The sequence below is a fragment of the Trichechus manatus genome, unplaced genomic scaffold (genome assembly GCF_000243295.1).
Source record: "Trichechus manatus latirostris isolate Lorelei unplaced genomic scaffold, TriManLat1.0 scaffold00153, whole genome shotgun sequence".
In the NCBI taxonomy this organism is placed as follows: domain Eukaryota; kingdom Metazoa; phylum Chordata; class Mammalia; order Sirenia; family Trichechidae; genus Trichechus; species Trichechus manatus.
Window position 1 is genome coordinate 3,811,592 of NW_004444089.1, and position 16,590 is coordinate 3,828,181.

The following is a 16,590-nucleotide window of genomic DNA, read 5'->3' on the forward strand; positions in this document are numbered from 1 at the left end:
GGTGGTCATTGGTGGTAGCTGGGCACCATCTAGTTCTTCTGGTCTCAGGCTGATGAAGTCTCTGGTTTATGTGGCCCTTTCTGTCTCTTGGGCTAATAATAAAGTAAGATTTTTATTTCATAGCATATATAAGAATAAATTACAGATAGAATAAAGACCTAAATCTGAAAAGCAAATCTTTAATATTTTGTCTGAAAATATGTAACATATTTATTACCACAAGGGTAGCTTTTTAAATACAGCTACTGTTTTCGTTTTAATAGTTAGCAGTGTCTCATATAGATGTTGTTTTCTGTTTTCCAGAATTTGAACAAGCAAGCATATGATTTGGCCAAGGCTTTATTGAAGAGGACGGCTCAAGCTATTGAACCCTACATTACCAATGTAAGTCTCTGCTGTAATTGGTTGTCAGAAGGATTAAGCCAAAATCTTAAAGACTGCTAGAAGCAAAATTTGGGCAAGTAGTATACACTTTTTAATTTTTTACTGTTTAATCATTAAATAATGGATTTTCTTTCTCCGTCTTACTTAAAATTTATTCTTGGTTAATGTTTTTTGGAGTGTTAGCTCTTATCCTGCTTGTTCATTCATTTGCTTCTTTCAAATGGCCTAAGAACTAAAACAGAGCTTTTATTTTGGATAGCAAGATAATAAATACTGTTTGTTTCTAATGTTAGAAATAGAGTTAAATGTAATTAGATAAAACATATGGAACTTTTCATTATTCAGAGAAGTTGCTTACAGCTTTTTGGAGATTATATTGATTTGTACAAGAAGAAGATATGAACTAATATCAAGACCTAGAAATTGAAGGCAAGTATGAAGGGCAGTAGTGATTTGGTGAAAGTTGCTTACCTGTTGATATGCCTAAAATAGATAGATTCCATATAAATCCACCTTTTTTGAGAAAGGGAAAGAATTATAGAGAAATGAACCTTCTGTAACACCCCAAATCTATTTTATTTATTTATGATTGACCATATTATGTTTATTTTTAGGAGACATGTTTTTTAGCGGCTGGGTTCACTCATAGCTTACTGTGGGTTTTGTTTCCTTTCTGCATTTCTGCTGAGTCGCACAGCTGTGGGAGGCACCACTGGCGTTGTATTCTGTAGGAAAGGCGCCTCCTCAAACACAGATCCACAACACTGGGGGGGGGGCCCAGAATTGTGCGAGAATTCTGCCTTACCCCCCACTTTTCACTTTCCGTCACTTCCAAATACGTAAAGGCTATAAATCTGTCTTCTAGAAGAAAGTGAGGAAAAAAGCCTTTTCGTTACTTACAGAAGTTAAAAACAAAACAAAAACCCTAATGTGTTAATCTTCCTGCGTTTGTTGAAGGAGAATTTTTCATGTAGTGTACAAAAATTAAAAGTCAGTATATAAAATATACCGTGAAAAGATTTACTTTAAAAAACAAAATACTTTCTAAAACAGCACCTTGGTACGCTCAACTTTTATGTTTCTGGAGTGCGGCCTTAAAAAATCCAAAGGCATGATGATTTGGAAAGATGGATTAGATTGTAAGGAAATTGTAGATTCAAATCCTGTAATCAATCTTAGTAAATTCCAACATTGGCAGGGAACTCCAAATACTGGTTTCTACAGCTTTGTGAGTCTTGAGTATTGGCTGAGAAGGTTGGTTCGATTGAGTGTTTTCATGACTCATCTAGCAGTATTTGAAGTGTGTAGACCCAGACTTGCATGCAGGGATTAGTTAGCCCTTCCTTTTCCCCTTGGAGCCCTGGTGGCGCAGTGATTAATAGCTTGGCTGCTAACCAAAAGATCGGTAGTTCGAATCCACTAGCTGCTGCTTGGAAACCCTATGAGGCAGTTCTGCTCTGTCCTCTGTGGTCGCTATGAGTCAGAATCGACTCAGTGGCAGTGGATTTGGTTTTGGTTTTCCCCCTTCTAGTGCCTCTAAATGCTATGGGCTCTATGGCTTAATGGGTTGAAGCACCTGTCTTGTATACAGGAGATCCTGGGTTCAATTCCCAGTAGGGCCTTGGTTTTTTTTTTTAAAGGAGCTCTGGTGACGTAGTTAAAGTGCTTGGCTGTTAACCAAAAGGTCTGTGGTTCAAACCCAGCAGCTGCTCTGCAGGAGAAAAATGTGGCAGTCTCCTTCCATAGAGATTTACAGTATTGGGAACCCTGGTGGTATAGTGGTTAAGTGCTATGGCTGCTATCCAAAAGGTTGGCGGTTTGAATCCACCAGGTGCTCCTTGGAAACGCTACAGGGCAGTTCTGCCCTGTCCTGTAGGGTCACTATGAGTCAGAATCGACTCGCCGGCAACGAGTTTGATTTGGTTTTGGGTTAGTGCCTCTAAATGTCTATCTCCGTGGCCCACTACGTACACTAGGTGTGTACCTCCTGGTGGTCATTTATTTAAACTGATATTGCCAAGTTGGATTTTTTTCTGGCTTTTTCTGGCATAAAAATAAGAATACCATACCATTTTGATTCTGGGAATGGGAAAAATAAATACTTGATTTGGGATGATTTAAAAGTAGAGAGGCGCAAGATAGAATGATGATATTTCTTGAAACCGGTTCGTTATATTGTTCTCTTAACTTTTGTATATATTTGATTATGTTTTTAATAAAAGTTTTAAAAGGCCCAAGAAGATGCCTTTAGAAATCTCAGATAAATCAAGGTAAAAATATCTCCCAATCAGTTACACCTTATGTTAATTTCTTGCTGTTAGTTCTTGCCTGCAGAAATGGAGCCCCCCCCACCGCCCCCCGCCCCACTTGTTATATCTTTATCAGAAAGTGGGGAGGGAGGGGGAGGCACAGGGCTGGCAGAGTGGCCTGAGCACACCTCAGATGATAGACTTATTCCCAGTAATTTGTCCATTGTTTTCTTTTTTCTGTTTCTTTATCCTTTGTTTTTACTTGAGGGGTAGCCAAGAAGCCAGTAAGCATTGCTGTCCGCCCCCTGCCCCCCGCTTTAATTCCCTCATCGGTCCTCTCATTCTTCTGTCTCAGACTATATGGCTTCAGATAAAATCACTTCCTAGGGTAGTATAAAATGAGGACAGTGTTAGAAGTCATTCCTGGCCTTCTCTCTGACTTGGAGATTAAATAGCCATTCTTCATTTCTCTTTCTTCTAGAGAATTAGCAAGTAAACATTGGGTTAAGAGATACAGGTAATAATCTCTTTTCCGCGTGTGTCTTATTCACTCACATACATACAGACCCATTCAAGTTTGTTCTTTATAGATGGTGAGTCATAGATTCATACAGACACAAATATCCCCCCCACCCCCAAGAGGTCACTGTGGTGGTATAGATAATTTTTCTAAATAGAATTTTGGTAACTTGACAACTCAGGAAAGCAAAAAATAGCCTTTTTAAAATAAAGCAGGGGATTAAAAACAAAAAGTACCCATTGACAATTAAAAAAAAAAAATTCCTACATGGAACATAGCTTGGCAATGTTATTGTTCATCAGAGTTTTTTTATCACAAGTTTTAGGAAACTTGTGGTAAGTTTAGGACTGAAAAATTATATTAAATGTTTCTTGACATCAGGTAGATTACTTAATCTCCCTCAGACTCGGTTTCTGAATCTGTCAATTGGGGTTAGTTATGCTTGGGATAGTGACGGAAGAGAATGAGTTATTTAATGTGAAGGCACTTTTCCAGGGGCATTGACCATGTACATGTAAGTTCTAATTTATTTATTACTGCCCTGTGCCTCACCCATTACTTTGCTTTAGGAAGCAATTGCTATCAAATACCTTAATTTGTGGTGTGAAAACTATAGTTACCTATTTGTAGATGAGAGACCAGTGTTTTTCGGCAGGACATGTTTTAGTCAGATCTAAGGCTGCGTCTTCTGTTAGATGTCTAAGCCCTCTCCATGGGCGGTTTTACTCACGTTTGTTCCCTCTCATATCGAGTGCCAGCCCTGGGTCGGGCTCTGTGCTGGATGCTTGTCACACGGTGCAAGACCCACCCGGGCTTTGCCTTTAGGGAGATTGTAAGGGTTTAGTAAGCGTTTTGAAGCAGTTTATAAGGGGCTAACCCAGGAAGTGATGTTTTGCATTTCCTTGTGGGTTCATTCCCAGACGGAGGGAGGGAGGAGGAAGATGACGGTGTGACTGCAAGGTGGCCAGATTGGAAAAGGTTGTTATTGTTCTTTGTTAAGGAGCAGTAGGTTGAGGGCCTTTATTTCGCCATTTTTTTAAATAGGAGAACATTTGTAAATGGAAGCAAACAAAAAAGCCAGTTTATTCCCAGCCTGAAAGAGAATTTGACCTTTGATATCATAAAATTCTTCTCTCTCAAAATTGATAAACAGGGAGGACAAACAAGTTTTTTTTTTTTTTTTGGACAAACAACTTATTTTTAAAACCAATAAAAAAGGATTGTAAAATAGAATTTTTTCCTTTTACCCTTCATTTTCAGCTATTTATAGAATTTATGTCTAGGTAGTCTATACAGGTTCATAGACCTGAAAACTTTCATTTAAAAACAACAAACTAAAAGTAAGCAGAAAAGACATGGAAATGAGAAATCTTGACTTCGTGCTTTCCTTATAGAAAGCGCAAACCTAATGAAGCCAGATTCTGTGTTAACTGTCACTGAGAGAAGAGATCATAGCCCCTTCTGTGGTCTGAGGAATCCTTAGCTCCTCCTTCAAGGAGATGGGGGGACTGTTGGGGACATGAGGTACAAGCTCTGGACTAATTTTTAACATATTTGGAAGATTTTAAACAGAAAAGGACTTGACCATTATGCCACGTATCTTTACCAGTTTCTGAATGTGGAAGCTAGGTAGAGCTGGCTGCCTTGCAGAAAAAAAAACCAAACTTCCCAGGCTTTCCCTGGTGTTTGTGTGTGCTTTTAATTGGGTTTTAGTTAGTATTGTAAACTTTATACACGTGTATGTTGTTTAGAAGAATATAAAAGAAGGCAAAAGGGATTAGGTAGAGGTTTTTCCTTTTTTTGGTATTAAAAGTATGAAATTACTTATTTTAAAACTGGAATTGGTTCCTACTATGAATGCGTAAGCCTCTGGCTTAGGTGCTGTGGTCCCGCAGACATAGACATGTGAACACACTTGCCCTTAAGCACTGTATCTGGTAGGGAGATCGTGACATGTACGCAGCTAACGAACACAGGAGAGACGGTGGTAAGGGCCGCGGTGGGAACGAAGTGTATTTAGAGGGTAGGGTGTTTAGTGATAGATTATATATCTGTTTTGTGGTGTATAAGATGAATTTCACATTTTACCTTTTCATTAGAGCCTGTAGTGGTTTTCCCACCTACTGTTAGAAAATGCTTTGATTTGTCAAATTTGACTTTGTATGAATTTGACTGAATAATAATTAAGTCTTTAGAAAGTTGGTTTAATCTGTGGTGTTTCTATTAATGATAAACTTTTTTCTCCTCAAAAGTTTTTTAACCAGGTTCTGATGCTTGGGAAAACGTCTATCAGCGACTTGTCAGAGCACGTCTTTGACTTAATTTTGGAGCTCTACAATATCGACAGTCATTTGTTGCTCTCTGTTTTACCCCAGCTTGAATTTAAGTTAAAGGTAACTATCAGAAAAACATCACGGTTTTGTCAACCAGGTTAGCAAAGAGCATTGTCTGTGACTTTTCAGTTCTCACCAAAGTTTTAACCAAATGGGACAGACTTTCAAGATGGTTTCTTACTGCCCTCTGTTTACATGCTTGTGCCCGACCTGCCCATGTGTCTCCGTGCCTGGCATAGTGCTTAGCAGATGGTGGCTGCTGAGTTAACGATTGTTGACAGAAGGGGAATGATCAGGTACGGAAGCTTTAATGTCTACCTATAGGTTGCTCATTTATGAATTTAGAGTTCTCAATTCTGCTGCATTTTGACAACATGTATTGTTTTAATGATACGAGTTTCAGAAATTTCTTATCCATTTAGAGTGTTTTTTATTATGACTTTTTTGTCCTGAACTTGCAGCATGTCGTTTGGTTAGGTAGTACCTATTCCCTTTATGCTGTTGTTGTGTGCCATCGAGTTGACTCTGACTCATATCGACCCTATAGGGCAGAGTAGGACTGTCCCGTAGGATTTTCTAGGCTGTCACCTGTACAGGACTGGTCCCTCCTGTAGTCCTGTAGACCAGTCCCTGAAGAAGGACATCATACTTGGTAAAGTAGAGGGTCAGCAAAAGAGAGGAAGACCCTCAAGGAGACGGATTGACACAGTGGCTGCAACAGCGGGCTCAAACATAGCAACAACTGTGAGGATGGCACAGGACCGGGCAGTGTTTCCTTCTGTTGTATAATAGGGTCACTGTGAGTCAGAACTGACTTGACAACAGCAACAGTCTTTGCAGGAGCAGATCTCCAGATCTTTGCTCCTGTGGAGCTGCTGGTGGTTTTGAACCGCAGACCTTTCCATTAGCAGCCGAGTACTTAACCCTTGCGTCACCAGGGCTCCTATTCCTATTATATATATGCTAATTACTTTTTGGATTCTGATCAGCTTTCATTTTTGTGTTCTTAGGATTCCTTATAAGTCATCCTTCACAATCTTGATTATTTTTCGTTGTCTTAACGGTCATTTGAAAAGTGGATGAAATAGTGTTCTGTTGAGGTTGGGATGCTATTTTCCTCCACGTATTTTTCAGATAAATTCTAGAATTGAACTTACTTTGTAGGTCATAGCTCTATATTGAGCTTGTGTTTCCAAGGAACAGTTTGTAACAGTTTTCTTGATCCCTTGATTCAGCCATAGAGACAGTTTAGGGTTCATTGTCGTTACAGTGTGAAATTTTACCCCAACACCTGTTATCTTATGCTTGCCTACACTGAAGGCTCATTTGCTTTTTCACACAGTCTTGTGGAATCTTTTCCCTATTGCTTTGACAGTAGACTAAGCTGTAAAATTGAGTTTCATTTTTGGGTTTAGGAAATATACTTTTCTTTTTCAAATCATTACAGAGAGATTAAGTAAAGCTGGTTATAGTTATATATGAAAGACCCCAGTGTACCACCCAGAAAAGTTCTTAAATGATTTCCATGTTGTATTTCTTTTTTCTAAAACTCCTGCTTTGTCTCTCTCAAAAACAAAGCAAACTAAACAGTCCATGTTGATAGTGTAAATAGCTCAAATATCCAGCAAATAATTTTCATTTTATTCTGGAATATTCCTCAAGTGACTCTTGATTCAGTTGCCTTTTTTTGTGTGAATGTTTAACAATTTTGATGAGGCCTGAGGCAGTCACATCTTTAATTACTTGTTGGTTATCTGCTTTTCTGTAGTAGAAATGTTGAGTAAATGCTTGCTGTGTGCATTTTCCTGCACACTCTAAGAGTCTGGCTGGTACAAGCAGTTTGTGATTGACTGCGAACCCAAACGGTGGTATTTCAAACCCACCCAGCGGCTCTGCAGAAAGGCCTGGCGAACTGCTTCCATAAAGATTACATCCAAGAAAATCGTCCAGAGCAGTTGTCCTCGGTAACCTGCGGGGTCGCCGTGCGTCAGGGGCCGACTTGTCGGCACCTAACAACAACATAAGACATAGAAAAATGCGGAAATTATCACCCCTGCTTGTAGCAAACTTAATATCTAGTATTGGAAGGAGAAAGAAAGAAAAGATCCAGTTGTAATAAGAGGCCAGATATTAAAATTGTAATAAAAAATGGAAAGAATATACAGTGGGGAAGCTGAAGCAAAGGAAACAGTGTGAGAAGTGTATAGAGGTAGGCAGGTGTCAGGTGAGTTACTGAACATCGAGAACTGCAGTTGGAAGGTGTCATAAAGTCAGTTTCAGTCCCTCCTGGCTGCATGTTAGGGTCCTCACCTGGGGACCTAGTAAAGACACAGACATGCAGACCTTCCGCCAAACCAGTGAGCGGAATTTCCGGGAGTAGAGTCCAGGCATCATTTTTTTTTTAATTTAATTTCTTAAAAAGCTTTGGAGGTGATGTAATGTGCAGCCAGGGTTAAGAAGTGCTTATTTAGTGGAATAATAGGAAAAATAACAACAGTGAGATAGGTCACATTATGAGGCTCTGGAATGCCAGGCTGGAGCATTTGTTGGAAAAACAGCAACAAAGTGCCGCGCCTCCCAGAGCTCCCCGAGTCCCGGTGCCTTCTGCACCCCACATTGCCTCACTGTATGTCCACATCTGCTGTCGTTGCTGGCTCACTCATCTGACCATCGTGCACTTCGCTGGAGGCGCCAAGATGAGTGACAAAACTGAGTCCTTGTCCTCAGGGTGCGCATCGTGTATAAACTAAAGCAGAAAGCGAGTGTTCGAATCCGCAAGGCTTCGTCATTGTGCTGTTGAACTCCCTACGGATCTGCACGCGCAGATGAGCTGACTTTCCTGTATTCAGAATGTCCCCTTGGGAGACTGCGGCACATGTGTTCTACCAAAAACAAATAAAAGAAACCCAAACCCTTTGCCGTTGAGTTGATTACCACTCATAGCGACCCTATAGGACAGAGTAGAACTGCCCCATTGGGTTTCCAAAGGAGTGGCTGGTGGATGCAAACTGCCGGCCTTTTGGTTAGCAGCCTGAGCTCTTAACCACTGCGCCACGAGGGCTTCTAACTGTACAAAGAGCTGGGGTCATAATCCAGAGCCCCGAAAGCACAGCCATCCCAAAGAGCTCGGGCCTCTCTCACTGGCTGTTTCTGAAAACCAGAAATATTTTTTTGGGGTCCTGAGTAGGCTTTATAGGAGTTAGAGTTTGAATTTGACACTGAGCAGAAGGGGGGCTCCACTGCAGGAGGGCCGCTAACATTTAGTCAGACTTTAGGGATGTGTTTTCAGGCAGGAGGTACTGCTTCAACGTCACCTGAAGTGATTGGAGCACTTAAGATAACATTTAATTTTGTGAAGAGTGTGTGGAGCATTTTAAAGTGTAATTTTTCATCTGGAGTTCATGAAAGTTTTCTGTAGAATTAGAGGATAAGAGAAATCATGGGAAAAAATGGGTGGTAGCCTAATTCTACCTCATGTTTTAAAGCTGTGATTGTGTTTTGTTTTAGAGCAATGATAATGAAGAACGCCTGCAAGTTGTTAAACTCCTGGCAAAAATGTTTGGGGCAAAGGATTCAGAATTGGCTTCTCAAAACAAACCGCTGTGGCAGTGCTACTTGGGCAGGTATATGCTTTTTGGTTTCCTGTTTAAAAGTACAGTAATATATGTTTATTTCTACTTATGTTATCACGCTATATTCTCTTAGGTCATAAAATGAAGGTTCTTTGTTGTTGTTGAAATCTTGAATGCTGACAGTGATTGGTCATATCTAGAGTTTCCTTTGGTCGTTCCAGCTTATTTTGTCCTTGGGAATTTTAAAAAGATGATACAGTTAGAAAGCTGTCTCACGTAATATTACAGCCAGGAAATTAAATTGTTTCACTGCAAAGCACTGATTAATTCCAACTGAAAATCCGTCACTGTGAGTTATAGCCCCTTCATAGAGAGTTATACTTCATTAGGTTTTTGGGGCTATTGAAAAGGATCAGGGGATCCAGAGAATGACTAATAAATGACTATGTATGTTCCTCCCTCTTTGCATCTTTCTCCTGATTAAAGAAATCGATGACCTGGGTTCCTTGAATGCTGAAATTGGTGGCTTTTTTCTGTGGGAGGGCCTCATTTCACTCAGAGTTCTGAAGGTGTTCCTGACCACAACAATGGGGAAACCCTACAAGTGCCCTGGCCAGTACCGGCTTGGAGCCTGAGGATAAAGGAGGACTGTTTCCCCTTGAATTAACCTCATAACAGATAGTGCAATTAAGTCATGAACAAACAATTAATAGAATTGAAAGACTTATATTCTATTTGGTTTGTGTTGAAGTATTTGCGTTAGTATCTCTGCTCTTTTTTCTATTTCAATAAAAGAACTGCCAGCGATTGTGATAAATTTAGTCTCATTTGGCCTCATTTTTCTAATTTGTTAAATGAGGATAGAAGCTTTTGTAAATGATTAAGTTCTAAATTCTTAGTCTGATCTTCTGGCTCTTATTTAGCTCAATAATAATATTTAATGAGATACATAAGCTAATAAGTATTAGCCCATTGTCATTTTGAGTTTGATTTTAGGCATTTTCCCCTTAAATATAATGGAAAATTTGTGGGCAGTTGGGCAAAACATTGTACAAGTTAAATTAAATGATGCAACAAAATGTAATGTCCATTTTATTTACTAAAAAAAAATATTTCTAATATATAGCTGTATCTTTATATCAGGACTTGGGTTAGCCAGACTTTATCTTATTTTATAGGTTTTCAGGGCAAAAAATCCTAGTGTACCTTACACCAGATGAAGAAAGTAACTAAAACTGGACCAAAAACCTAGACACAGAGCTAAAAGTATAAAGCTTTTAGAAGGAAACGTAGGAGTAAACTTTAGGACCTTCTGTCGGGCAGTGGATTCTTAGATACAGTGCTGAAAGCCCGAGCAGCAGAAGAAAGAATGGGTAAAATGGACTTCATCAGAATTAACAGCTGTTGTGCATTAAAGGACTTTATCCGGAAAGTGAATAGACAACCTACAGAACAGGAGAAAATATTTGGTAACCATATATCAGATAACCTGTTGCTGTTGAGTCGATTTCAGCTCATGGCAACCCCATGTGTTACAGAGTAGAATTGGGCTCCGTAGGGTTTTCTTGGCTGTAATCTTTATGGAAACAGTTTGCCAGGCCTTTCTTCTGCGGAGCCCTGGGTAGGTTTGAATTGCCAGCCTTTAGGTTAGCAGCTGATCGCAGACTACTTGCTCCACCCAAGCTCTTCATATATCTAATAACGGTTTAATATCCAGAATGTATAAAGAACTCCTACAACTCAGTAAGAAAAAGACAACCCATTAAAAAAATGGACAAAGGACTTGAATAGATATTTCTTCAGAGAAGATTCAGAAATGGCCAAGAAGCACATGAGAAGATGCTCAGCATCGTTAGTCTTTAGGGAGATGTAAATCAAAACCATGGTGAGATACCGCTTCACACCCACTAGGATGACTTTTATCAGAAGAAGGATGTGGAGAAATTGGTAGCCTCATCCATTGCTGGTGGGAACATAAAATGGTACAGCCACTGTGGAAAAGTTTGGCAGTTCCTGAAAAAGTTAAACATGGAATTACCATATGACCCAGCAGTTTTACTTTTGGGTACAAAGCCAAAAGAACTGAAAGCAGGGATTCAAACAGATCCTTATACGCCAGTGTTCATAGCAACGTTGTTCACAACAGCCAAAAGGTAGGAGAGAACCACGTGTTCCACAACAGCTGAATGGATAAACAAAATGTGGTATATCCGTACCATGGAATAGTATTCCTCCACACAAAATATTAAAGTTTTCATACATGCTGTGACATGGTTGAACCTTGAAAACATTATGCTTAGTGAAATAAACACAAAAGGACAAATACAACAGTGTATGATCCCATTTATATGAAACTCCTAGAATACACAGATGCATAGAGACAGAAAGTAGATGAGTGGTTATCGTGGGCTGAGGAGAAGGGGGTGGGAGAGTTACTGCTCGTTAGGTGTGGAGTTTCTCTTTGGGGTGATGAGGCAGTTTGGGGACGTACAGTGGTGATGGTTGACAACCTTGTGAGTGTGACCAGTGTGACCGGATAGCACACTTGACAGTGGTTCAAATGGCAACTTTGGGTTGTCTGTATTTTGCCACGATAATAAAAATTCCTAATTGAAACCTATTGGTCACCTTTCTAGTACATTGTAGTTTTTCCGTTTAATATTAATGACACAAAACTCACACAGTATTACTAATATTAAGGAACTCTAGAGTGTTTTTAAAGATACCTTCTGTGGTCTTTTGTTATATTTATAAATAGTTGAGAAATGGTAAAATTACAGAGATTGAATACCTGGATTCAGAACACTCAGGAAACTTTATTTAGGACCGTAGGATGTATTCTGTGACTTTTTTGGGTGGTGTCCTTCGTAGAACAATTTTTTTTAAATAAACTTTTATGAGTAATTTGGTATTGATTTTGAAAATTTTTTTTTTCTCCTTGATAATGCGAAATTCTATTTCTTCAGTGTTAGGTGATAAAAGATTTGAGAGCCTTTTGATTTCATAAAATTAAGACTTACATGAAAATATTGGATGGAAAGTGCTGGCTTCTCTTTAATGTTGTTGATACTTAAATGATTAAAAAAACAATACTTTGCACTCCATAAATGAGCTAATGTACTGTGCTTTTTTTCTATATACATTTTTAATTTAATGAATTTTGTTGTTGAGAATATGCACAGCAGAACATACACCAATTCAACGATTTCTACATGTACTTTTTAGTGACATTGATGGCATTTTTTGTGTCCTGCAACCACTCTCACGGTCTCCTCTGAGTTGTTCTTCCCCATTAACATAAACTCACTGCCCCCTAGGGTTCCTGTCTAATCTTTCAGTTGCTGTTGTCAACTTGATCCCATATAGACAGTTCTTAAAAGAACATAATGCTCAAGGTAGATTTTTTTCTTTTTTACTATTTAAGCTAAACTACTGTTTGGTTTTAAGAAGACTTCAGGGAATATTTTTGGTTTAAGGTTAAAACAGATTATCTTAAGGCAACAGTTTCAGTGGTTCATCCAGCCTCCTTGGCTCCAGGAAGTCTGGGGTCCATGAGAATTTGAAAACACACACAGACACACACAGAGACACAGACACACACACACACACACACAGACACACACACACCCGCCCCAGTTGCTCCAACAATTAAAGTATAAGGGAAAACAAGAGATGGAGGAAAGATAAAATTAAAAGAGATATAAGTAATATATCAATCTAAAGCAGTGTTCTCATCTTATTTTGATACTGATTTACAAAGAAAACATTTAAAAAACTGACATTGGGGAATGTAATCAACTAGTAGAATGTAATCAATGTCACTGAATTGTACATGTAGGAACTGTTGAATTGTATGTTTTGCTGTGTATATTCTCAACAACAACCACAAAATAAATAAAATTTAGAAAAAAATTTACGTTTGAAATTGGATATTTGGATATTTGATGCTGTTAAGAAATTTTTAATTTTTTAAATGTCCTCCTGGTTTCTTTTTTTGAAGAGAGTTTAATTTTTTTAGCGATACTTAAATATTTACAAATGAAATATAAAAAGCGGCTTTCGTGTTGGTGGCCATGTGCTCACGGTTAACGGCCGACTGCAGAGGAGTAATCGCTATTTGGGGCAGCTTTGGAGTCAGGTGATAGGACCTGAAGGGTGTTCAGTGCAGGAGCTGCCACACGCTTCTGCAGCCCTGTGTGTAAAGAAGAGTATTTTGAGAAAAATTTTCTTTTCCAACCAGGACTTTGAACCAGTTCTTTCTGGTGCAAACCCCTGCTGAGAATTTGCATTTCTAACAAGTTCCCAGGAAGTTATATACAAGAATTTTGTGAAAATGTAGATTCTGATTCAGTATGTCTGGGGTGGAAATGCAAATTCTCAGCAGGGAACTTGGTAGAAATGCAAATTCTCAGCGGAGGTTGGAATGGAAGGAACCTGTTCGAAACCCTGCTTCAGGTGCAACGTGAGATGTAGATCTGTCTGTTAACTATATACACACACTTACCTGTACACATATATTTGATAAACAAGCTGCTGTCGAGTCAGTTGTGACTCCTGGCGACCCCATGTATATCAGAGTAGAGCTGTGCTCCATAGGGTTTTCAGTGGCTGATTTTTCGGAAGTAGATTGCCAGGCCTTTCTTCCAAGGTGCCTCTGGGTGGACTCGAACCTTCAACCATTCAGTTAGCAGGAAGTGCATTAACTCTTTGGACCACCCAGGGACTCCATGCATTTATCATACTGATTCTTACATTTCAGCCAGATGTGTACTGCTTAAACAGATGTTTAAAGGCCACTTAAAATAACTTAGTTGTCAAAGAGGTTGCCCTAGCTGAATATAGAGATTCCAGAGCATTCCTGTATCTGTAGTGTATCAAAAACTTGGTTAAAATGGTCTGTCTCGTTAACCAATGTCATAAAACAGCATGTGTGTTACTGTTACATGAGAAACTATCTGTTCTGTAAGCCTTCACCTGAAGTACAATAAAATATTAAAAAAAAAAAAAAAAAATTCATACAAAAAAAAAAAAAAAAAATGGTCTGTCTCCACTTTGAATTCTCCTTTGTAAATTTTCACTATATAGAGAAGTAAGTATAAATTGAGTGCCGATTAAGCACATATGTTTCTTTTGTTTTAAACATTTGTGTCTTGATATTTCATCAGGTTTAATGATATCCATGTGCCAATTCGCCTGGAATGTGTGAAATTTGCTAGCCATTGTCTCATGAACCATCCTGATTTGGCAAAGGACTTAACAGGTACTATATATTGTAACAGCAGATATTCCTAGATGCTTCTTAGTGAAAAAAATTGGTTTTTTAGGAAAAAAAATTAATCTTGTTATTGTGATAAGTGAAGTGGTCTTGTTGCAGTTCCGCATCATCAGAATTATTCTCTGAAGCTAAAATTTTTACAGCCTACTGTCTCCTTAAGCTAGAAACGCTGATAGAAAGTCTGTTTCTTCAGGAACAGTATTAATTTCTTAGTTTATGGGTAATTCTAAAAATATCTCAGGTGCTTGGGTTTGAACAGGTCTTGACTTTGAATAATTTTAAGACTTTAACATTGTTTAATATCTTAGGAATTTAGGTGAGAGTCAGTGATTTATAAACTAACTGAACCACGCTAAATGGAGCTAACGTTTCTAAAACCTGTGTAAGTAAAGGCAGTTCAGAACTTCTGTGTTTTTGTAGGATGAGAATATCCTATATCTGACTGTTGCTGTTCTGTTCAATTTTTAAAAACTATTAAATACTTCAGGTAATACAGACTAATGTAACAGCCACAGATGTGTTCCCCACAAATGTTAACATTTTTCCATATTTGCTTCAAAGATTAAAAACAGAAATTATAGCGACAGTTGAAATGCCCCTCACAAACTCTTCTCCTTCCTGCTTCCCGGAGGGTGGCAGCCACTCTACTGAATGTCGTCTGCAGCCTCTGGATGTTTCTGCAGTCACGCCACATGTGTGTCTGTCCACAGATTATACTTAATGTTTTCATATGTTTTAAAATTTTGTTGAGACAGTATCTTTTGAATTTTAATGATTTCGTTGTGTTTATTTCTGTCTCGTGTTTTCTGTTTACATGCTTCCTCTTTGCTTGTTTTTTCCTATTTTAATCCTTTCTATTATTGGTTAGTTTTCTTTATTCTCATTTTAACTCTCTTCCATGGGCTTGGAAGTTAACTTTTTTGTGTGTGCTTTTTCTGTAATTTGATTCATGATGTCCCATCAGAGTTCTCCAGCTTCTTTCTGAACAAGCAAGGATGCTGGGAACCTAGGCTTGAGTTCTGACTGCTGTCTCCCGTCTTTCACGTCATTGCTTTAGTTACTTAACTTTTTAAAAAATCTTCCCAACTTTTAGTACATTTTGACTACTTTTTTATTTTACAGTTCTTTGCTAACCATTGCTTCTTAAATCTTACCACTTTCTTTTTCTGATTAAGAACATCACAAAATAATCCTTTTAAGAAATTATAAACAATGGTGTGTGATAGTAATGCTGTCAGGTTTTGTGGAGTTGATGTCAGGACGGGATACATAGCAGGTGTGTTTGCCAGGTTTATCCCTTTGCGGGGAGACATCCTGCTTGGAGCCCCCCGTCTTCCCACTTGGTCGACTGTTCGGTCTTTAGCCTCTGCTGTACGGCAGTGATCTGGCCTGGTCTGGTCTTTTTCCCCTCACACCCTGCCTCTCTCTTCCCGATCCTTCCTTCTTCTCCTCGTCTTCTTCCTCACTTCTCCCCTCCCTCCTTGTGTCTCTCCGTCTCTTGTCCTCTCCCCTCCCTTCTTCTCTCCCTCCCTCCTTGTGTCTCTCCATCTCCCGTCCTCCCACCTCCCACTCATTCTCCTTCCTCTGTGTCCTCATCCCCTTTCTCCTGAGTGTTCCTTTTCCTCAGCATCCTTCTCTTGTATTACAGAGCGGTATTTTCTCTTACAGTACTAATTGTTGTTTTCTGGGTAAGGTTTCTTTTTCCTACAAGATATCTGTTCCTGCTAACTTGGTTTTTTTTCTACCTTTTCTTTACTTTTGTCTCTGTTTTCCACGTTAGAGACTTTCCTCAAATGCCCAGCAATCTGTGGCTGTCTGCTAATGATGAAGAGTGGGGACTAAATAAAAATCTCCTAGAAAGCCTGAGTGTGTGGATGGGCTTGTCAACTCTGAGTGTCACTTTCGAGTGGTCATGAGAGCTTGTTTGTGGGGAAACCCTTATGTTTAGATACTTCCTCTTGAATTAGTTTGATTTCCCAAGAAGAGTATCCTGTCTGGAGGTTAAAAATCTAGTTGCCAGAGTCTTTGGGGAAAGAACAGAGGGTTTCTGCAGTCATGTGTCAGCTCTGCGGTCACAGAGTTAACCCCCATTTTGGGGTGTGGCATCCATGCCCTGATCTGTGCTGGGAATGGAGTACGGGTAATCTCCTAGGTGGGTGGCTGAGTTTCCTCAGACAACTTTCACCCAGTCCTCTCTCCTCTCCCTTGTTTTAAGATCCAGAAGTACTTGTTGCCACTTCCTGTGCTTTTTGAAGAC

The 16,590-nt window shown here is 39.2% G+C and overlaps 1 protein-coding gene and 1 non-coding gene across 10 annotated transcripts in view; both read left to right on the top strand.

The window, feature by feature from the left end:
- Window positions 1–16,590, top strand: part of PDS5B (PDS5 cohesin associated factor B) — a 122,547-nt gene that overhangs the window by 17,625 nt on the left and 88,332 nt on the right. For all 9 annotated transcript variants that reach the window (XM_023740355.1, XM_023740348.1, XM_023740350.1 and 6 more), the window contains exons 6-9: window positions 304–384; window positions 5,406–5,546; window positions 8,994–9,109; window positions 14,224–14,318. In XM_023740355.1, coding sequence (XP_023596123.1) covers window positions 304–384; window positions 5,406–5,546; window positions 8,994–9,109; window positions 14,224–14,318 — 433 coding nt within the window. The remainder of the gene's footprint in view (window positions 1–303; window positions 385–5,405; window positions 5,547–8,993; window positions 9,110–14,223; window positions 14,319–16,590) is intronic.
- On the top strand, window positions 1,933–2,006 carry TRNAT-UGU (transfer RNA threonine (anticodon UGU)). The gene has a single exon. It is a non-coding gene; the product is annotated as a tRNA-Thr (tRNA).